This window comes from Numida meleagris, chromosome 4 (genome assembly GCF_002078875.1).
Source record: "Numida meleagris isolate 19003 breed g44 Domestic line chromosome 4, NumMel1.0, whole genome shotgun sequence".
In the NCBI taxonomy this organism is placed as follows: Eukaryota; Metazoa; Chordata; class Aves; order Galliformes; family Numididae; genus Numida; species Numida meleagris.
Genome location: NC_034412.1, coordinates 66,398,482 through 66,422,244, shown reverse-complemented (window position 1 = coordinate 66,422,244; position 23,763 = coordinate 66,398,482). Strand labels below are relative to the sequence as shown.

General features: G+C 39.4%; 1 protein-coding gene and 1 long non-coding RNA gene across 6 annotated transcripts in view; one reads left to right on the top strand and one right to left on the bottom strand.

Annotated features, from left to right (window-relative positions):
• LOC110398434 overlaps positions 1-2,378 on the top strand; it is a 31,582-nt gene extending 29,204 nt beyond the window's left edge. For all 3 annotated transcript variants that reach the window (XR_002438378.1, XR_002438379.1, XR_002438377.1), the window contains one exon: positions 419-2,378. This is a non-coding gene — a long non-coding RNA (uncharacterized LOC110398434). The remainder of the gene's footprint in view (positions 1-418) is intronic.
• Positions 1-23,763, bottom strand: part of BANK1 (B-cell scaffold protein with ankyrin repeats 1) — a 142,118-nt gene that overhangs the window by 3,747 nt on the left and 114,608 nt on the right. For 2 of the 3 annotated variants that reach the window (XM_021396059.1, XM_021396058.1), the window contains exons 8-12: positions 21,670-21,766; positions 19,836-20,120; positions 16,806-17,081; positions 7,597-7,665; positions 5,710-5,885 (exon numbers count right to left, since the gene is read on the bottom strand). In XM_021396059.1, the coding sequence (XP_021251734.1) occupies positions 5,710-5,885; positions 7,597-7,665; positions 16,806-17,081; positions 19,836-20,120; positions 21,670-21,766 (903 nt within the window). Of the gene's footprint in view, positions 1-3,073; positions 4,120-5,709; positions 5,886-7,596; positions 7,666-16,805; positions 17,082-19,835; positions 20,121-21,669; positions 21,767-23,763 lie in introns of those variants that run through there. The other variant, XM_021396060.1, reaches the window with a different exon arrangement.

The following is a 23,763-nucleotide window of genomic DNA, read 5'->3' as shown; positions in this document are numbered from 1 at the left end:
GCAGGAAACTGATTTTTGTTATTTATATTTACTATGTTGTTATTATGTATGTATATGTATACATATTTAATACTGTAAGCATTGTGTGAAGCTACAAAATACTTTAGCTGGAAATAAACCAGGCTAAAGCTGTAGCTTCACAAGTCCAACAGATACCACTGTAAATTTTCAACGAATATATGTTTGCAAGACTGGCAGTCCTGATTGCAATATGTACTGTTTAGGTAAAAAAAAAATATATATATTTTTTCTTTATAATGACTTCCACACCCTCTAGTGACACATACAAATGTTCATAGGTTCTTGAAAAGGCTGAGTTATTTTAACTGGGATAACAGGGTTAGGTAAGATAGTCTGAGTTCCCAGAGATCCATGTGTCAAAATGAGAGGCTTTGTTCATCTTCCTATTCGTTAACAGGTTCCAAATGAAGTGCTGGTTTGGGAAATGTCTGCTTAGACACCACCTGCACACTGGAGTGGAGTCAACTGTTGAATAAGCAGTCTGCTAGCAGCTTGGACTGACGACAAGGTGCTGATGAAGGCTGAGGATCAAAGCCAAGTGTCGGGGACAGCAAACTTAATCAATGAACTGACAGTTTGTGAAAGTTCAGTAGTGCTCTTCTGGTGTTTTTTGGATGAAGCTGAGGAAGAGATTTGGTCTTTGGCAGCTGGTTGAGCAAACTTAATTAAACTTTACTGTCTGCTTTACTGTAATAGGCATCTAAAAAGCTGGAAATCACAATCTGGAAGAAGAAATTCTGCTGGAGGTTGCTTTTACTGGAGTGATGGCTGGCTGTACGCAGTGTCTTACAGGAGTGGGTCTGTATTAAACAGTCCATAGCAACAGGTGGTGAAGTTGTTGTTTCTTGGACATGAAGGCCACTTTCAGTGACAGAGAGACGCCATTAATGATCAGCTGTCTAAGTACCTACTGATTAACAGCTAACAGCTCAGCTATTAAATATTTTTCAGTCCTGTGAAAATTTTTCCCCCGTGAAATTTCAGTGGAAAAAGCCCTTTGCCTTTCTCAGCAGACCACCTACTGTGCCAGTCTTGACAAGGAGCTGGAGACTGAATTGCCTGTTCCCCCCATAGGTGTCACTGGAGGACTAAGCATCTGATGTGCTTCCTGAGACCTACCTTCATTTAAAACTATCATCTAAGTTACTGACTACTTTTTTTTTAATGGCTAATATTTGCATAATGTAGTACTAGCCTTCTGAAGTCCACCTGAGTTATAGTTCATCTTCCGTGGCCCCTGTCCTACTCATTACCCAGCAGTGAAGCAGTGAGTTACTGCCTGTTTGGATGAGGAATATGCAATAGTAAGATTCAGTAATACAATGCAAGCTATATCCCTAACACAAGACCAAGTTCCAGGTTCCACAGAGATCAGCTATGAAGAGATATTTATCTAACTAACTATAGGCAATTCTTAAAGCACCTTATGCAGTTTTTGCAGTCTTGTACTTATTTTTAGAAGCTGGATGACTAAATCTGTGGGACGTGGCACATAAGGTGCCATAATGTAACTGAACTAGAAGGCAGATTTTTCAATCTCGTTTTCAGAAACAGCTAAGCAATGCTCATAGAGGTAGTTCACATGTCTAAAAGATGCAGATAGGCATTCTGTAGGTTTTTAAAAAATGGGTGTGTGCCACAAAATAGGGATGCTAAATGCCTGTAAAGGCCTCACTTGTCTGCTAGCTTTCCAAATCAGATATGAGCCTAACTTACAGATGAAGTTTCCCATAGGCAACAGGCTACTTCTAGTTCAGCACTACAGCACTTTCAGGAAAGCTGGCAAGGAAAACCCTAAGTAACCCCCAATATTCTTGGCTGCTCACATTTGAAAATGGAGCCTTGGTCCCCAAATCAAGGATGTGTTTTCATTAAATTTTAATAAAGCTTTATTGTTGTAGAGCTGATGGCTGACTTACTTATATCCCTCATTGGAAAAAAGATATTAAATGCCTATGGACAAGACCATATATGTAGTATACAGTAACGAGATGAATTAGTGTCTGTACTTTTCCACAAATGAACATTCTACATTCTTAGTGCTTATTTAGTTGTCCTTAAAATAGTTTCTCTGGTAGAAATTTCACTCAGAGTGACAGAACTTCCTTTTTGTTTCAAAATCTTTTTTTTTAATGTACATGCTATTAAATCCTATATTAAACTGTTGCAAAATGAGACGTGGACTTCAAGATATCATCAAACGCTATAATAGAAGACTGAACTTACTGCTGCTCTCATTAATAACTTTCATTACAGTGGAAGCAAGATCAAACTTATCGAGAAACTAAAAATTATGTTCCTTACTTATTTATAGCATATATTTTCTTCTCTCATTAAAAATCAAATTCCTTTTCTAACAGGCTCCTGATATGATCTGTTTAAATTCCACATTAAGTCTTCAAGAACAGCCTATGAAAATGGTATCCGAATCCTGATTTCAAACACGGAAGCTGGCGGTAAAAGCCCATGATTTTAAAGGTACAGCTGGAGATTCTAGATGCAGGTATAAAAATTAGACTCTGTTAAACAAATCTGAGAACTGCTAACATTCATAGCACTGTCTTATTCAATGCCATATGGTGCAAAGTCCCAAAAGTGAATGCTCTCTTCTCTGCTTTCCTTAGAACTATTAAAGAGAAAAGAATGCAATTGTCATTTTTGATTCAGGCAATCTAGATTTAGGTAATGCTTTTTCTGACACCTTTCTTTACTCATCAGTAATATGCTCCAGCTGTAGATGGAGTTCCATCTGCTAAAAGTTCTTATTTTCAAGGATTTAAATCTGACAGTGTATTGCTGGATAGAACCAGGGCTTACATAATGATTCTTCCCATTGTATTTCTGCTTTATATTCATCACAGGATATAAAATAGCATAACAGATGGCAGGGAGGTTAGGATCAGAAGGGGACATAGTGATCATTATCTGAGTTACTGGGTAATACAAGCCTCACTGTTACAGTACATTTTAAATTCTGGTGTTGCTACTACATTGTTTTACTAACTAGCTGAATGCTGGAAAGAAGACAGCAACATTGACCAGACTGATGTGACCTTAAAAGAAAACCCTACAGCCAAATGCTTTCCAACAATCAACTTCATGTCACTGTGAGCTCTGCCTTGTCTATAGAGAGCAGATTTTAGCTCTGAGCACCTTAAGAAGGCTGAAAGGACTCAGCCCACTCACATGTGCAGGCTGCTGCACCCCTACCAAGCTGAAACAGAAATAGTCTGACCTGCAACTCTGAAACAGGGCTGGTAAGAATTTCACTTATTTACAGCATCTCAACTATCAAGTCTATGTAGATATAACACTGTCTAATAGAATAAATCAAAGCAATACTGTGGATTATTTTTCCCCTCTTATAGTAAAGAAATATCATTTACGTGATTAAATTAAAGATTGTACTACTAAATCTCGTGTCAAAAAACCCACTACATTTTCCCTCCAAGAATGTGTATACACTGAAGTTTACAGAAATCCCAGGCCTAAAGCCAGTAACGCCTAAAACAATCTTTTCATAACAACAAAATACTTTGCAGGAAGTACAGGTGATTTATTCAGCTGCAGAGACCACTGAATCACAAAGGTAAAAAGCATTTTAAATGACTAATGGTATAACTTTGATTATTGAATCACAATTCTGAACTATTGTGGCAATAGAAAGCTCATCAAGGAATACAAGTGCAAACTGATAGCTGATTTACAAATAAAATACCCAAGTCATCAAGTAAATTGTCATAAAGGAATCATCCAATCTAATCTGACAAAGCAGTAGGAAATAATGACTACAGAAAAGCTGAGCTGCAAAGACCTGCTGAATTTTCTCCCTCATTAACTCTCACTGAGCTTATTCTTGGGTTGCAATCTCAACCCCATGTAAGTCCTGATTACACTACACCAACTTACTTAGATGTGAAAAGATGCAGAATATGCTTATTATGAAGCCAATGCTTCGCACCCAACTTTAGCAGTGTACTTGTTAACGTTACAAGCCTTTGGTGTTTTAAAAGCCAAAAGAAAGGGCAACTTACCATTCAGATTTTCCTTTTCTAGTCTCTTTCCAGTACTGGTGGCTTTAAGGTAGCGTACTTTTTCCTTTATTGATTTTTAATGCATGTTTTTTATTTAATGGAAGTTTCCTTCACAAATATTAAATAACTTAGAAATAATAAATAACTCCATAAAGCTGGACTCTAACATCTTGAACACTGCCCTGAGTCCTGTGGTGTTTATTTCCCAGCAGCAAGTTACACTGATTCTGGGGTTAAATTACAGAGAGTTGAGTTTTAATTTTTAACATTGGACAACTGATTTTTTTTTTTTTTTCCTCCTCAAAATCCCAGGGAAGACCAGTCGACTGCAGTGATAGCATGAAGCTAATTCATTACATTCATGGCGGGGTAACAGCAAAAGACTTTTCTATGGCACAATACAAAATTCGTATACACAGGGAAGGGTATAAACAACCCTGTTCCTTAAGCAGTGATATCAGGCCAAGTAAATCCTCCCTCAAATACAAGCATCTTCAAGTTAACAACAACAAAAATACTTATGCTGTATGCTGCTATCTTTTGCACGGATTAGATTCCACCTCCTCCATATGTAATTCCCCAGCTAAGGGAGCAGTGCTGCTGTTCCCATCTGGGCACTTTGCTGCAGACAGATTCAGGGGGACACCCCCACAGGCCTACACTGCTGAGAACAGCTCACACTGTGCTGCTGGGGCATGGTCTGGGGGCTGTACACCTAAACCGTTCTAAGGCCTCGCACTTTTGCTAATAAGTGTTCCATTGTGATGACAAAGCTCATATGATTTTTTTCAGTAAATACAAACAAAAGGGCATTTAATTTCCCCTCGTTAGCAGCATCTGATAGCTCTCCCACTCCACAGAGCAGCAGACTAGCCTTAGTATTCCTCTTTCTACTAGATGTACTCAAAAGGCAACAATAAATTATTTTTGTTAATGAATGACCTCATATAAAATGAGGGCATAACCTCTTCTTCCAGCTGTCTTGTTGGAAGTAATTAACAAACTTCTTCACTGCGCCTTTCTCCTCAGCCTATCATCTAGCTTTGATGCAATTCTTTCAGTGACTCACTGTGTGGGCTTTTGTAAATCTTGTTTTTGTGCGCCTCATTTTACTCCATACGCTGAATATAAAGGAGCTGAAGAGTTTTTCTGAGAATTGTGAATTTCACTAGGTAGAATCAACACCTTCAGACAGGCATAAAGCCTGAGGCAGTCAATATATATTAACAATGTATGTTTGAAGTAGTCATATTTTTGTTAGCTGACAGTGCTCAAAAGCACATTTGTTTTGTTCAGCTACAGAAAGACGGAGGTTTCATAAAAGATGCATGTACCTACGTCTCCCTTAACAGTGTAAAATAAAATCTTAGGAGATCAGCATATTTAACTTGGGATTTTTATCAAATGCAGCAGCACCTAAATTCAACCAAAATAAATTCAGGAAGCATCTCCAATAAGCATCAGTGGAAACAGGTATCTATAAGACTCAGAACCACAAGCAGCAAGTTCCTTGGGAGCTGACAGGCGTATAAATCATGACATAATAAATCACAACCCTAATTTTTGATCTCATATGTAGGAGCCAAAATACAAGAGTTTGTTTTCTAAACTTCTGACCAAGATTTCATCAAGAAACAAATATTCAGAGTCCTACCTGGGGAGTGGTCTGCAGTCTCTGTTTTTCATTCTGCCACTGTGTACATCTGTCAAGGGCTTCGTCCACAGAAATTGCCCCCTTTTTCACTTGTTTCTGCGCACGGATAAGATCTTCCCGTTCAGCAGGGATGTTGTGTTTCACAGCTGCCATGTCAGTGTGGCTTCCGCATGCTGCTACAAAATGTAGAAAGATAAACATTAGTAACTCATTGCATTCCTTTATGATTGATTCCTTTTTTCAACAAAGGTATGTAAGTGCAATTTTATCATCTGACATTAGTTAAACCCACCACCTTCAGGGTGGCTTTTCCCACCCCTTTATTTCTCTGTCTCTCTCTCTCTCTCTTTTTTTTCAGTGAGAGAAATACAATGAAGCAATGAAGAATCTACCATTAGTCTTTGGCAGCAGAGCAAGATCTCGAACATTTCAGTCATTACTATAGCCTGTATCCACAGACTCACCGTTAGTGACAGCTCACACAATAATTTCCTTCCGGTGCTTAATCTATAGTACAGACAGTTTAAAGGAAATCGTTGACATGTTAAGACGCAACATTTCCATGTTCCCCCCCCCTACTTCTTCCCCAACTTCAAACATTACATTTCTCAAAAGCTGGAGTTGAAATTTGGTCAGTAAGCATCATGAAATTTCACATGATTCTTTTTCTCCCCAACTATAATTATTAGATACATTGAGTGATGAGAAGATGTCAGAATCTCTAGTCCTCCAACAGACAGATGACAGTGCAGGTGCACAACTGAAAGGAAATGTCAGGGAGATGCATGCCATCAAATTCACAGCTTGGTCCAAGGAGGTGTAGCACTATGGCTTCCTCCAGGATATTAGATCCCAGCCATCTCGGTATCATCTCCATAGAAGGATGTTGCTAAGGTACCATGAAGCACCTGTTTCAAACTGCACAGAGAATGCAGTCAGATTGAGAATTTAAACCATAATTATTAATTGGGGTCAGTTTTTCTGCTATGTTATGCACTTATCTTTATTTTAAGTGAGAAAGGACTGTGCAAAGAAAAATCATTAAGAAAATGAAGAAAACAGCTACTGTTTTCTCTGCTTTTGATCACGTGCCACACTAGCACATGTTGGGCAGGAATCTCTATTTTTTATTTTTCATCTCTGTTAACTGTTTCTATTTTGACAGAACGATAACCCTAATGACTTGCATCTAAAACGAACATTCAGAGATCAGACCAAACACAAAGTAAGATGTAGAAGGTACAGTGCTCTTTTCCTCAGTGGTTTAGTGTTCATGCAAGGTTATGCCAGTAGGACTGGAGACTCCAGCTCCCTGTCGCAGAACTAAAGAGGCTACTGCATGCTGCTCTATATGCTTTAATCCTGATCGACTTGTTAGAAGAACAGATAAGAAAAATATTCACTCAGTATTCATTCATTTTGTATGTAACATTGCTAGCTACTTTAGTACCATTAAAGGAATTTGGCAGTGATGTTTTGACGTGCTACAACTCAAATAACAACTGGAATGCCACCAGTAATTCATTTTACACAGATCTTGGGGCACCCAGGAGAGAACTTAGGCTCCACTCACTGCTGCCTTTCCATAGCTGGAATTAAGTGAGCACAGCTGAGCCCTCTAGTCCTTCCTTTTCTTGGTTTTAATCACAATGGAGAAAGCAAACAGAAAGGCATAAAGTAACTCTGGCTCTACAAATCTTTCCCAAAGGACTGTAACTTTTATTTTTCTTTCTTTAATCTGATCTCTTCATGCTGCAATAGCATTAAGGATATAAATCACATGCGGGAAAATAGATGCTAAATCAGTCAAAATCAAGTCACAGCAATTCTCTAGTAGTTCTACTGAAAAACACCAAAGAAGTTAAAGAGCTAAATTGAATTCTGTACCGTGCTTCCTGGCATCGCAGTACATCTTGTTGTAGTCACTGGGCATTGGAGTGGCTTTTTGCTGAAACACTGCAAAGTTAAGAACATAAGGAAGTTAGTCAGAAATGATAATAAAAGACATGAATTCTGAAAGGAGGACAGAGGCTCACGGAAACAGGCTGGAATACATCTTATTCTAGCCTAAAAGTATTTCTCAACCCACTTGTCACACTAATGTTAATTACTTGAAAAACTGTTCTGTTGCACAGAGTGGTAGGATCACTGGTATTACAGAGATCAGGACAAGAGCTTTGAATAACATAAAATAGACTTATTGTATTGACATTACTTGTTTAGAAAAAAACCAACAACACAGCTCAATCTCAGAGTTCTTCACATGGTACAGACTACTGCTATAGCCTGTATCTTATTTTGGGGGAAATCTAAGGCAGCAAAACCACTAGTACCAGCTAAGAATAATGACAGTGCTTAAGTCAGAATATAGGCATACTTTTCTCTAGCTAATACAAGCTCCAAGAACAGCAAGTCCTGGCTGCTTTTTTCATTATTCTTGCCCATCACTCCATTGTTGTGAGGTGCCTAGAGTACAGCCAACCTGTGCCCTGTAAACTTCTGCTGGCAGCATATGTAAACCCCAGATGGCTTCTAACTTAACTACTGCCATAGACGCATTTCCCTCATAATTCCAATTAGTTCTTAGTTCTGATTTTAGTGAAACACCCCTGATAATCTAAAACAGTACTTTGCAGAGAAGTCAACTTACTGACATTGCTACAAAGCAGCACGTGGCCATTTCAATGGAACAAATCTTTGCTTTGGGACCAAGGCAAGGTACAACGGAGCTGTGCACAAGCAGCATGCTGTGTGCGGTATCCTGCAGTCCAGGCTCCTTGCTCGTGCAGACCAAGGAAACCCGGTGTCCTCAGTTTGCTCCTTGTCTGCCTGCTCAGGCTGCCACATACGGTGCAGCAGTTTCTCTCAGGAAACTTGTGAAATGGAGCATCAAGGGCATGGTGACTTTTAAACTCTGCACATGCTGTATAGAGAGGTGAGGAAGGAACAGCTCCTGAGAGGGTGTTTTCTACACAGCAGGAGTCCTGAGTATGCCAGTTTAGGAGGAGATGATGAATGAAAACAGCTGGGGACTCGATGTTCCTGAAAATGTTATCAGACAGGTTAAATGGATAGGGTAAAACAACTATCCAGGCAGTCCAATCTGTTGATGTTACATCTCTAACGTCAGCCTAACACTGATATATTCTAACATTCGTAATACTCCTCTCTGTAATTACCAAAGAATCCTCCTAAATGTGGTCACAGTGTTTCTTGAAATAGCGTCTTCTCTGAAGAGAGGACGTGGAAGTACCTGAACACTGAGGTGATGCAGGCAGCCAGAATTTCACTGCGTAAGGAGGAGGAGGGATGCCCTCAACAATGTTCCTTGATTGGAAAGTACTCTAATTAATAGGCTATGAAATTTCTGCTGAGTTTTGCAGTGTTGGAGTAATCAGAAATGGAATTATTCTTCTAGTTTTTCGAAGTAAAACTGTTAAAGCCACTTTATGTGTTGCATCTTGCTGAAATGATTTTAGTTGGCAGCAAGTACTCAGTGTGGGTGAAGTAAATGAAAACAAATTATTCCTTCATCTGGAATGCCTGGAAAGATGAACACACGCTGCTGCATGACTGCCACAGGGTTAGGGAAGACTCAAGTGATTCACTCTTTCATTCTCACATTTTAATTACTGCTGGAACTCAGCAGAATGAAATAAACAGGTCACTTTGTACAGAGATATGTTCTGTCCTTGTGGAAAACATAGTTTTACTGAAGGAATATCCACTATATAATCAATATAGCATTTTTTTTTAGGTGTCAGAATGCCACAGCTGTTCAACTGAAAAATATTTTCAGAGCCTCTCTGCCATAGATAATCCAACTGAAAAATTGCAGTGCCGCTATTATAACATGCATCTTCAATAGCATCTGTAAGATCATAAAGGGAGTCCTTTTCAATTCGTAATCACACTGTGCCTGGCTGAAGTACCTGTACAGGTCAAATGCTATGAACTAAATATCCCTCTCTTTGGTTGCTACACAACACAGATGAACTTCTTTGTATGCCCTAAGTAGAAAATTGAAATATTTAAAATCTAAGTCTCTTGTTTCACGAAATACTCCGCTTGCTACAGAATGATACACAACTTTACGAGAGCTGTCACGAGTAGAAAGTGTCTAGAAAGAGAGAATGTAAATGTTTACAATAGCCATACTTTGATAAATAGAACATGAATTTGATATTCAGAATGAGCTGAGATTCTAACACAAAGTTGGGATGGTTAGGAATTATACCTGCACAATGACATTTCAAAAATTGCTTGATGATGGGCCAATAAGAAGTGATACAATTAAAAACACAGGCAATCAAAACGTGGAAAAAGTTACATTACGAGAGTGGACAGCTTGTATCAGTAAGAAGCACTGATATGGTTTGTCATCTAGATTTTCCTTCACCTGTCTACGCTACGAAGCCACATTACTTGTAAAAAACACACAGCAGTTTTGCACCTTACACTGGCGATTCGAGTAAAGCTTGACTGATGAACTGATCCTCCAGAAGAACGTGTGAGCTAATCAGACCATCACCCTGATGCTACTTACCTCAACGCTTTTGGCAGAATGAATGCAAAGGAGAAGAGACAGCAAAATAACCACTAACCACCATTAATTCGAATTCAGTTTGCTTAGGAAAATTAATGATGCAGTTATTCATCAGCTTCGTTGAGCTGGTGTTCCAAACAGAATTATCTACCGCCCCGTTTTGGAGACATTCAAAATTAAAATCCTGGGGGAACCAAATCTTTATAGAAACACAAGGCAAATTAATTAATACACTAGGGTTGCACTTATTAACACATCTCAACTCAGCTGCAAACTGCAGTCAGTTAGTAAGCTAGTTGGGATGTGCCGCAGTGAGAGACTCCTATCGTTGCCTACCATCTCCCCCTGCCACAATATTTAAACAGTTCAACTGCGTGCGCATACACCAAGGCAAATAAAGCTCGCAAATTTTTTTTTGGTATGGATTGTAAATTAAATGTAGCACAGTGAAGGATGACAAATACACAGGGAATAGCAAGGAAAGAATATAGTAGGATGATTTTATTCAGGATATGAGAACTATGCAGATGTTTGTTCACATCTTTTTAGATCTCATTTTCCTTTAGCCAGTTTTGTTTGCTTACACATGGAGCATCGCTCAGGGGGAGCCCTGGAGATGCAATGCTCAGAGATAATTAAGGACCATTCCTAAAGTCTACACAAAATATTTCATATTCAAGATTAAAACAAAAATTGTGGTGATTCATAATATGAAATCAGCTAAGGAAATGAGACACTATAAGCAGTGTGGCCTTTTTTTATTTTTCCAAGGCAACACAGCTGAGCGCTGAACAGAAGTGCAGCAGCACGCCCTGTGCCTCGGCCTAGCCCGGTTCAGGCACTGTGGAGAAGGGGTGTGCGCTGTGCAAGGTAGTGGAGGTGGCTCAAGGCCCAGAAGCTGCCCCATGGTGGCAATGGTGTCTGAATGAGCTCACATCACCAGAAGGGGAAAGCCTAGCTGGTTTTGACTGTGCCACCATGGGAAAACCTGTGACTACATCTGCACTGGTACAGAAACTGGTTTGTTCTAAACATACTGTCAGACACTCTTAGGACATTTCTGACAGCACACAACAGTCACTTCATCAGGATGAAGACTAAGCAATATCAAGGACACTCATGGGAACACCACACTGCCATGTTGCTCCAGTACTTGCAGGCCAACGCATGTGGCCTGAGTTACAATTCCAGCATCAGCTGCTCACCACAACTCCATGGGCTGTTGTCAGCCTCAGCTTTGCACAGCGAGTCAGTGAGTCAGGGCTGATAAACTCCCATTTTCCCAGATGAAAAGTAAAATGACTTTGAAAAGAATTCCAATGTAATGACAATGCAAAAACAATGCAAAACCAACCACACTCACCAGCAATTTTCATTCCAATCTGCAGTCAGATTCCAAAGCTGCCAAATGCAAGCTCAGAGCTGCTGGAATCACAGCAACCTTGATCAGGAGGGACTACAGGATGCTGCACAGAGACCATTTTTCCCCTACACTGAAGTAAGACAACCAAAGTAGTACTGGAACTGCTTTTATGGAAAGGGTAAGGGGTGAGTTAGAAGAACAGTGTCAGCGAACCTGCTGCACCTCACGCTGTTGTTCTCGTCATCAGTTAAACTTAGCTTAGTGTGGAAAGTGGAAGGACTCTAGCAATATTCTCAAGAATATTTGTTCCACTGCGTAAAACATGAATATATTTCTGCAGTCGCATTTCAGAAGAGAAAAGCAAAAAGGGAAAGACTATCTGGTTTGACCTAAACCATGCCATTTAGAATGGGTTGCTTTTCAGCTGGGCTGCTTCCTAAAACTGTTTTCTCTCTGCTGGCCTTATTCAGTGCACGTTATAATCTACCGAAGTTAAGACAGCAAAAAATCTGTCAGAATCAACATGGCAGACCAGTTCCTAGTCAGATCTCTACAAGGTGTTCTAAGGTAGCTGAACAGCAGTTCCTAGTATTTCCTTTCCATGGATAAACATTTCTTTGGTTGGGGATACATAATGAAATTCATCTGCAGTGCAGTATTTTAACTCCATCAGAGGAAAATACTAAAAAAAAATCCCTCTGTGGGACATAAAGGTTTTGCAGTTTGTATGTGCTCCAAGGCTTCAGTTTGGGAACACCCGCTTCAGAGCATTTAAACCATCTTCATAATAAGAATTTTTAACTCAGGATGTGATCGTTGTAGTTCCCAGTAATCAGCCTGATAATTTTCCAAGACACTAACAATTCCATTTTGGATTTTCTTCCTCATTACAATTGGGTTCGTCTATTCTGGACATTAAATATTTTGCCTCCCTGAAAATATTCACTGCCTCATACTTTTTCTGCATACCTTGTGATTTTGATGAGCAACTGAAATGTTACTTTCTACTAGAAGAGTAAATGGGAAATATTTTCTCTGCTTCTTTAACCCTGGTGTGAAGTTCCGTAGACAGCTATCTTTATATAGTAAAATGTTTCCACTGCACAGAGGAAAGATGCATTCCTCCAGGGATTCATGAGAGGAATGCATCCAATGCATTCCAACTGTCCACCTACCACCAATAATGCCCATTAACTATGTCTCTCAGTGCCACATCTCCATGTTTCTTGAACGCTTTCCAGGGATGGTGACTCTACCACCTCCCTGGGCAGCCTGTTCCAATGCTGTAGGACAGGAGTCCAGGGTGTGGAGAATCCCTCTAGTCCTGGTGCTCTCTGACATGACATAAATGATCCTGCCATGACAGTGCTGTACCACTCATACCCTGTCCTGAGAATGTACTGGGGGCTTTGGTTTCCCACTCAGTCAATGTGGTATCCAATATGGAGTATTTATATTTCACTGTAAACTGAAAACACAACACCTTCATACATTTATTTAACAGTTGTTTTGGCAGCACACCATCAAAAAAACAAACCCAACACTGAAATAACCTACAAAGGAATACTAAGCACTTGAGGAATGGAAAGGGAGCGCATGAAGAGCGCACACCATCTGGACAGCTATTTATTTGGCACCAATTTGCAGCTTCGTTGGCTAAGGAGCCTTCCTCAAATAAGACAAAATCCTTGCAGTGGTCTACATTAAACAACAAATGCAGTATGCTTAGCAGTGACCACTACAAAAATTTGCACATTCATTAAAATTTGAAAATGGAATAAATGAAACCAACTCAAACTTACTAGAACGCTTATGTTTTAAATCTTTAAACTCACTCATATTCCCCAGATTTATATGTCAGCAAACCCACGTCAGCTGTTCAAACTATAAATTGCAGTAGCTCAGTTAGGACAACTTGCAGCACTGAGCATATACTGCCTAGGTTTCAAAGTGTAGATCCCGCTTCAAAAGAGACTATAAAAAGGGCTTATGAAGCTCTGCTCTCCATTAATCAACAGTTCCACTCTCCTAATTTACACAGTACCAAGTGGTAATCTACACAGAGCAGGGTTTTTGCCTAGTGCAAGCTTGTGCATCCATGTATTTGAAAGCTACTTCTAATTACAAAGAGGGCTATTTGCTAGCTCTCTTTGTTGCTATTCTCATAGAAACACTGCTGCTTTTGCTTAAAGAAGAAGATGCTCTTTCATAACTTCACGGACTTCAGCGTGTTCTGAAAGCTGTCATGGGAATTCAGCCACTTGCTTCGTTCTGATTGACAGAAAAACTAAATTAAAACAGAAGCCCCAAAAGGCAATCCAGAAGTCACTGAGACATTTTTGTTATGCAATGCTTACACTATTTTTTTTGTCCATAAACAAGCCCATAGTTTTCCATCCCCTCTATGGATGCAACAAAGACAGAAAGAAATCCTCCCCTTGCAGCTCTGCAGAGCATTATCGCAACAGCCCCTGTAAGTCATGGAGCTCAAAGCTTGTTCCCTCTACAAACTTCCAGAGCACATGAGGATCAAGCTATAGGTGACTGTGCAGCCTTGGAACAGCTGTTCTGTGATCCATTCTGTAATCCCATTTTTCCTGCAGAACTCGTGTCTTACTGAATACCAGAGGGCAATGGTTCTGAAGATCAACCAAAACTGTGTAGTGAAGATGAACTGTTTCTTAAAGAAATATTATGTTTTAGAATTTAAAAGGTATTTAGTGTATGGAGATGGAATACAGAGTGGGGAAGGATGCCTGAGCAACTAAAAGCTGCTCTGTGGAACTTCTCTCTTCACCAGTGTAACTCCATACAAGTCACTGAAACTAGCACAGGCTCACGAGCCTCTGATACCAGGATGCTGACTCAGGATTAGACATGCTAATGAATGTGAAGTTCTGACCACTCATAGCAGCCACTGAAAACAACAGGATCTCTGCTTTGAGTGAGGAAAGTACTGTAGAACAGTGTTTATCTGAAGCATGGCATCCTAGTTACTTCATACTGGGAGTCCAAAAGTTCAGTGGATATGGAACAAATCAAACAGTGTATCACAAGAGCACCTGAAACAACACATTGCACCGAGGGCAGGCAGGGATCACATTTTAATCAAAAATGAGAATGAAAAACACTGACGAGTTTTGCATCTTATGCTCACCCACTTTAAATACCATATGAAACAAAATGCCTGGATAAACAGCAGCAGGCAGTTACATATTTAAGGATTGTATTCTAATGTTTGTGGCAGGGAGAAAGAAGTAAAACTACTAAATGACCTTAACTTATAACTTTTTCATTATTTGACTTTGCATCTTCAGTAATGCTCTTTTTAACATAATATATTAAAACAAAATCTGAAACCATCATCTGTTCGAGAGATGAAAAATGCCTATATGCACTAGCCAGAGCAGTTTTATTTTACATCAGTTAGATTAAATTATAGAGCAATGGATGCAAACACATGCAGATTTTAGTGATGGATTTGAATAAAATGTTCCAGTTCTTACTGCTGAAACAATCTTTTCTGTTCTGATTATAAGCAGCTTTAATATATTAAACCAGAGACAGGGATATTGCTAGACTGGATGAATAACTCTTTAACCGCTGTTGGAAAGGACAAACACTGACTATACAGGTAGCAAGAGAAATCTTCCAGCTGAATTTCTGTCACTTCTGTCTAATATTTCACCGTTTCAGGAATGCCTGCACAAAATAGGAGAGCGAGAAACCCCCATGCTGAAAGCAGTGTGACTGCCAGGGGAAGCAGAGGCCTAAGTGGCCAAGTGAAGTGTTTTCAATTTTCTCATTTCTGGGGCAGATAAATGAACTTGAGACAGAAGCTGATTTCACAGAACAATGGGAAAATTATTTGTCCCCCACTACTTGCTTATAAAAACTACCCCAGGTTTATATATGGTGTAAAAGAACTATAGTCCCATCAAAGCAGTTGCGCTGAAAGCCTCTTCCTTAGTGAACAGTTAGGGTAGACAAAGCATGAACACTTCAGCGCAATAGAAGACAGTAAAAGCAACCTTCCAAATAAGGCATCTTCACAGTATGAGTTTTTAAGTCACTGGAATGTTTATGATGGAGGACCAACATTTGAGACACTGCTCTAATCATCGCAGTAAAGGCAGATATTTCAAGACATTTCTAATTTAACAGGCCCCCTGTACACATCCATTCTTGCATTACTCTCTAAATCTACTCTAATGATTCGTCTTTCCACCTCCCATACATGGTGAAGAAAGAGCAACTAAATGACGAAGACATGAACCCACACATTCCGGCCCTCACCTGGAGTTATACAGCCTGAAGTAAGCTAGGAAGAATAAAATACATCTCCGACTGAAACAGGAATGACAAAGGAGGTGCTCCTCTCTGAGATAGGACGATTTGGGTAGTACTAGTCCTGTCTTAATGCAAAACATTCACTGGATAGAGTAAGTAAGCTTCTGGTTTCCTTCTCAAAGCCATTTTTCTATCATTTGTTCTTATGCATGTTCTTACACAACCTGAAGGTTCCTTTAGAGAGAAGACTGGAAGCGCAAACATCATGTCTTTTGGGGCTTATACAGAGATCCCTGAAAGTTCGCAAGAACTTCTGTTCCTTTAAAATTTGGCTTCAGTCTGAAGATGGCATTGCATTTCCATGAAGTTCCACCACTTTTCACAGAAATGGTAAAAGGACACAATCCTTCCTCACATGGTAATTTCTAGCATTGGAATAAGGGTATTTGAAATGCCTGTCCTCACACAGGCATTTCTCTCTACTGTTCACATCAGGAAAACAGAATACGGCTAACATCTCTCAGAATTAAGGCAAAACAATTTGATAAAGACACTGAAAGGAAAAGCCACTCAAATACTATGCTCTGTATTACATTGTTAAAACAGCCACACTCACATCTAGCCCAGTGATTCTTAATCTTCCATCACTTTGTCATAATTTTAGTAAAATTGAACCAAAAAAGTGATGTTATCTTTGATGCAAATTGAAAAGTATCATTAGTCAGACATGTTCTCAGCTCATTTGAAGGATGCGAATAGGTAGACTGAATCAACTGATTTGCTGGTTTGAAAATAACTGAACAAGGATCTTAGTCTTTTAGAAAGAATATTATTCATAAAAAAAGAACAGATGTCCAAGTTCTATTGGCAAATACTCACAAAAAAGCAAGCACTAACCTTGTACTATATATGGAGTGTTCTCATTTCTGACTCCTGAACATTCGGGACGAGGGGCAGGAGCGGGCGGCCTGTTCACGATAAACGATCTGCGTTCTTTCCTTTTCTCCTCATCTTCCTCATCCAGTATCAAATCATACAGAGATTCATCAAATTTCACAAAAGTGTATGGGTGGTCCTCTTCGTCATCTTCCTCACCGGTATCTTGGTCTTCTCTGTAGCATGCTGTCTTCAGTCCATGTTCTGTTTCACTTTTCTCCTTTACAAAATTCCTCTCTGAAAAAGTGAAAAATTGTGTTCCATAGATGGTAAAGAAAGGATATTAAGACTTAACTTATGCTTCAGATTTTCTTAATGTACCTTGTAGTCCTAATTTCACTTTTAAACTAAGGTACCCCAGTTTTCATAGGCTTCATCATCTAAGTCAGTAGAAAGGATATCCAAAAGGAATAGTTTCAACTCCAGGGCCTTCTCATGATTTCACATCCGATTATCAAAATTAGATGCTAATATATTAGCTCCAAAATAAATCTTTTTTAAGAGTAATGCTGCATGCCGCAGTTGCTCCCACAAGAGTCATAGGAACACCTTAGTTACTGGTGAAGCCAAGTAAGGAGTCCTTGTGGCCCTTGGCACTTTGGGAAATCACTGCTGCAACAGTAACTTAAGAATGGAAACTATTCTGGAAAACATTGGGTTTTGTCTTTCCAGCATTTTCAACGTCCCATTTATTTTTGAGGATTTTATAAAGAGGTACTATAGGGAAAGGTTAAAAAAAATTATAAAGTTCTCTAAAGGATAAATGAAATTTATGATCTCTTATAATTTATGCTTAGACTATCCAACACTCCACACCCAACTGACCTCCCTGGGTCTCTCCCCACATTTAAGAGTACATCTAAAAAGAACTTGCTGTCCTTCAGCTTTTGCATTTTACAGCTATCAGTTCCTTTTAGGAACTGATAAGTTTTCTCATACCTGGGTTTGTTTGGATTTATTTGTATTTAAAACTCCCACAAATGTTAAGAATTAAGAAGCTGTTAAAGAAACTGCTGATTCCATACAGGTTTGTATGTCCCCTGTGCTAACCCATCCTTCCTGCGCAAACAGCAGACCTACTGTAGTGAGCCACGTTTTCCTAGTGTTGTACTGAACTGTGTACATGCGTATCTGCTAAACTAGGCTGTGGTCACTACCACAATTTTAAATTGTTTGGTTTCTATTTAAATAATTGTTTTATCTGTTTATGGGTTCAGAGAAGCTTAACAATGCCTACAAGCGTGATACATTTATGAATGCGATGTATCCCTTAAAAACAGCTTGTACTATTAATACATATTAATATATACTGTGTATTTTGGTTCTGATATATTTAAAAAAAACACGAATATTACAGCTACCACATTTAATATGAAAAATATTTTGTTTGCATGCCTCTATGAAAGTTCTGTTTCTTTCTCTGTAGGATTTTCTTTCTTTTAACCCCCACAGGGGGCACTCTCATGCCACTGCCAAAAAAAGACTTCAGAAAGAGGGGACTTGCCGTTTAGGTCTTCCACAGCAATAGCTAAAGAAAGTGGCTGACTAAAAATACGCAGCAATGACTCATCGGTGCTCTTCTTTGAAAGCGAGTATCATCCCAGTTTAGAGGGATTCTGTTACCCCCATCCTCACAACCCAAAATGAAACGAAATGAAACCAAGCCTAACACTTCAGGAAAATTCACAGCACGTCTTAACAGCATGTCTTAACTGAACAAGTCATGCAGATGTGTTTCTAGGCCTTATCAGCACAAGACTCAGCATAGGACACTACACAGCAGAGCAGCTTTCCCTGCTGGTATCCATATACAGATATGTAGACAGAAACTGGCATTTGGCAGAGAGCAGTGCATCACTACTTAATGGTGTTGCCACATGAGAGCTATCCCAAGATAGGCATTTATATTGAGCTTGCACTAACAAATCCTGTGTGTCAAACTTGCCCCCACATTTGTGCACATATATAGCTACAGTTGAGTATTGCATAGCAAGCAAAATGTATCTGCAGTAGCAATTCTATTCTGTTTCTCTTTATTTTGGAATCTGCAACTTCCTGCATAAGCCAGCTTTTTCCTTCAAGGCAGGAAACAGGAGAAAAACCAACCTCAAGCAGGCTATAAAGCTAAAAAGCTATCTCTGTGTACTTAACGTGGACATCAAAGCCCTTCTTTATAGTAATTTAGGATTCTATTGGGTTATGCCGCATTTAAAAACAGAGTTTGTGCACATGCTTATAGGTACAGTCTGTGACAAGATTTTTTCCTACATGATTTTTTAAGACTGCTATTTAAGCTTGAATTCTTTTGCATGCTTAAAAAAAACCCAAGATAATCACTCTTTCTGAAATAGATGCAAATCGTATTTTGTGCTTCTCATACCTGAATCAAACTATAACTAAACATCTTAGATTTTTACACTCGGGCTGAAATATTTTTAAAAAAAAAGAGAATCAAGGCATTTCATTAAAGGCCACGATTTCTCCCTCTCTTTTCTGTTTGTAACACAATATAGTGTTTTATTTCTAATCACAACATTGGGTAAAATGAAATAAAGTACTGTGTTACTTCTTTCTCTCCACAAAGTCATTTCTGTATTCTATCCGTGAAATTACAAACTGCATTCAGTCAAGATAGCATTTAATATTTTTAAATGTAAATATTTAAATACATTTGAGAAAAAATACACATTTACTGTTTTATCTCAGAACTCTATTGTAAATCCAGCATCTCGTGTTATTTAGCACCTTTCTGAGATGTGCAGAGTGAGGAAGAGCTGAAACCTGAACCCAGCAGCCCACACCACAGTACTAGCTGACCTACCTGGTCAGACCTTGATGCAGCAAATTTCATAGGCACATTTGCACTGCAGAATTAGGGTCATACTGCCTAACTACTACTATTAGAAGTGATCGTACATAATCTCTACAGCAGCACTTAATCTGTTTGCACTCATGTTTGTATCCGTGGTTACTTTCCTCCCAAGATTGTACCTTGTGACAAATGGTGCAGCTCATCCTGTCTCAGGGTGCCAGGCAGATTTCGAGGAGGAGGTGGGGGCGGTCCCTTGTAGGAAAAGTATTCTCTGCTGTTTTCTTCATAATCACATTCAGGTATGCTGGCATACAAATTGTCAGGACTGTTGACAAAGGTGTAGGAATCTTCCTCTTCAGTTTCCTCTCCGCTGTCTTCTACATCATCTTTCTCTTCCTTATCCACCTCAGCTTCTTGTTGACATTTTGATCCAATTCCATGTTCACCTCCTGGGTTCTGCTCAACTTGTAATGTTAAAGAATGCATTATTTCATTTAACATTTACTATCTTGAAACATTTCCTGTTTCAAGGATTCCCACAGAAGCATCACAATGGCTAATAAAACTTTTATGAACTAATGCAGTAGAAAGACTGTCAAATACATGCCACCAGTAATCAGCTTTTAAAATATTTACCAAATCAACAGTGGAAGTTTTTATTATATCTTGCTACTCTGGTGCACAACATCTTTGTGCACACAGTATGCTAAACTTTTCTGGAGTTGTCAGAATGAGATCACACACACTTACCTTGCCTCCGTAATTTGTATTGCTTGATTTTCAGTGCAGCACAGTGCACTGCATAGTAGAACAAAGCCATAGCTCACACAACGGTGTGACTTGTTTTCCTACAACAGATTTTGGGTGCTTTTTAAAATTTCTGTAAAATGAAACAAGTACTGCCCCTGGGAGACATTTCCACTTCTGTGGACATTTAGTGGGGCTTCTAGGTTTTCAGGGGCCCTGGACCACAGGTATGTGAAAGGATGAATTTTCAACACTACATGCAGCATCAAGATTTGGGTAGTCAATCTAAGTGACATAACAAGTAAACCATACAGACCTGTCAGCAGAATTACAGTCAGTGCAGAGCTGGTATTACAGAGCCCTTTCCATTCTGTGTTACCCCTTGGGGAGGTCTTTATTTCACCACTGATTAAAGTGGGAGATTAGGGCATGTAGTTGACTAACATGGCCACCTGTTATAATTTACATTCTTTTTCCATGCGTCCACCCTGAGGCACTCCCATATACGGAGGAAATGTGATAGAGACAAATGGAAACATGATAGAGACAGTGGAAACGTATCAGAGCTAAACAGATTTCTAACTCACATTTTCAGTGTTTATTATATATGTAGACATGCCAAAGCAGCAGGCTTAAACATAGCAAATAAGAAACACCATTTATATACAGAATATGAGATGGAAAGATACAACTGCCAACAAACAGATAAGACAAAAACAAGATAAAGTTTAGCTTCGTAAATCCATGATACTGCAAAAATATATCTAACTACGAGAAACTGTCATCAGCAAATGCAAACAAGCAACTCTGTACTTTTCAAGGTCAATACAAATGATCACACAGATTAGCAACAAACTCATGATCAATCTGTTTAGATGTATGAAGATCAAGATGAGAAACATCTACTATCTGTGCCTCCACGAAGGAGTTGCCCACACCTGTAGGCAGTGTCTTTTCTTACATAAAAGTTCTCTGAGAACCTGGAGAATTCAGCTGTTTTCAAGATGTGAAGCAGAGACCACAAATTTGTAGAATTTACCAGGAACGCTGATTGCACTGTGATTGTCTCACTGAGTGACGACTGTCATTACTACTGAATCCCTCTCTTGCCTTCTCCCATCTCCTAGGACACCTGTCTTCCCCAGAAGTAGCAATAACATGGAAATTAAAAGTATTGAAATAATTTGGCCCCTGTGTTTATCAATAATCCCACCCAATGCAGGACATGATTTGCTACTGAGAAAGGTGTCTCACAACATGACTTACTCATGGCTGGTTGAGCTTCCATGCCTACCATAAGCACGTAAGTGTCTTCATATTCCACGTCTTCCTCATGGCTGGTGAAATCACCTGTTGTTTTAATCTACAAATCAAAACAGAGTAGGGCATTTTTTTGGTGACATCATTCCTAAACAAAGCCATATAAGGTCAATGAAGAAACCACTATTCTGAGAGAAACAGCCACGTTTTCTTCTTTTGGTTCTGTCAAAAAAACTTAACATTTTACTAAGGGTGAACAGGAGACTGAAACATAATGCATTCACAACTACTGCAGTAGTACAGGTACGTAGTGCAGACAGAAAGAATGCGTGTATTTGGGTACACGTAAAGGACACAAAGTACTGCCATGAAGCGATACCCAAGGAAGGATTCAAGCTAAATCATCCCTGCTCAGCACTGCACAGGGCGATCCAGACAGTTCTCAGCTCTATTCCCAGCTACAGAGCACTCACTGGTAATGAGAAAGATCAGTAGCAGAAAAACAGAAAGTCTACAGGACATTACTGAATAGCTAGAGGGTACACAGAGTACAAGAAATCTCTGGAGACCTCATTACAAACAGCTCCCGAATCCTAATGGTTGGTACCAAAAGCCACACTTGCACTGAAAAACCAGAAACAGAATTGTAAAGTACATTAGCATTTTCACCTCAATGCCCAAATGAGGCAAAGCACTGTTTCTTTTTCCTCTAGAAAGCTATTATATTCAAAATTTGGCTCTCAAGGGTCAGAACAATTGGTTCTCTAAAATGTTATGAGTGTAGTTCTTCAGGTAGAAGAGGTACAAACTTGGGCTCACCCATAGCAACTAAGAGCAGACTCGTAATGCAACTACAGACACTTCTGTTGACTTAAAACATACAAAACACACTTGTTAAGCATTGATTTTCAGGAAAAAAAATGGAGTCTTAAAAGATGACTGTTTTTTTCAAGGAACCCAGCAGGTCCTTGATTCCTGTGAGAACATAACACAAACCTATCCTGCACAGGCACAATTGAGACCTCAATAATTATTCAGGAACTCTGATGCACAAAATATTAACACATTAATCCAGAAGAGTATATGGAAACAGCATGCTCCATACACTACTCAGTCTGCAAGATTAATTATAAGTAGATGAGGAGACAGTGAAGTCAAGAGGGATGACTGATACCTTTCCACATAGTGTAGACACTGATTCTCACAGTCCTGTGCCAGTCTCTCAAGAAGTTTGTTCCCAGTATTCTGTTACTCCTGGCAGCTACAGCCATTGGGACAGAGTGGCCTTAAACTGTGTTTATCATTAAATTAACACCATTACTATGAACAACCTAGAGATGTTCAAGGCCAGGCTGGATGGGGTCTGGGCAGCCTGATCTAGTAGGTGGCAACCCTGCCGAGAACGGGGGGGATGGAACTAGATGGCCTTTAAGGTCCCTTCCAACCCAAACCATTCTATGATTCTATAATTAATATCATAGTGTGAAAGGGGAAAAAAAATTGAAGAAACTGTTTTTTTCTGGGGAAGCGAGAATGCCTTCTTCCCTGCTGCTCTGTTACACAGCCATCGCATGAACACCAGTCTTGCAGCAGTGACATCAGACAATGCATCAGATGCCTACCTCACTTGTTTTTTTTTCTCCTCTGAGAATATTGCCTAGATCTTCACTAAGTTATATCTGCTCCCAGCAATAAAATATTAATCTTTGTCTTCTGTGCCCAAATAGAGAGCCTTATTCAACCTGAGCTTCCCCATTGTTTAGCTGGTTCCCCTGTCTTTCACAGAAACAGGATATCTCTAAATGCCCTGAAGTTAGAAGCTTTCCAAAATACTTGTTTTCAAAAGATTTATGCCTGTGTGTGCTTAAATGTAACTGTTCAACTGGGAAGAAAACTGGTCTTTCGCAGTACTTCTTGCGTGACACAGAAGATCTCTGCAGGAAAAATCAAGCAAACAGAGCCCTAGATGTAATCTCTCCCACAATTATAGTAGAGTACTGTTTCAGACAAATTCTTTTAAGGTGTTCATCTTTGTGAACATGAAATATGCATATACATAGTAGAAAGAGGTCAAAAGGGAGACAGAGAGTGGAGCCATAA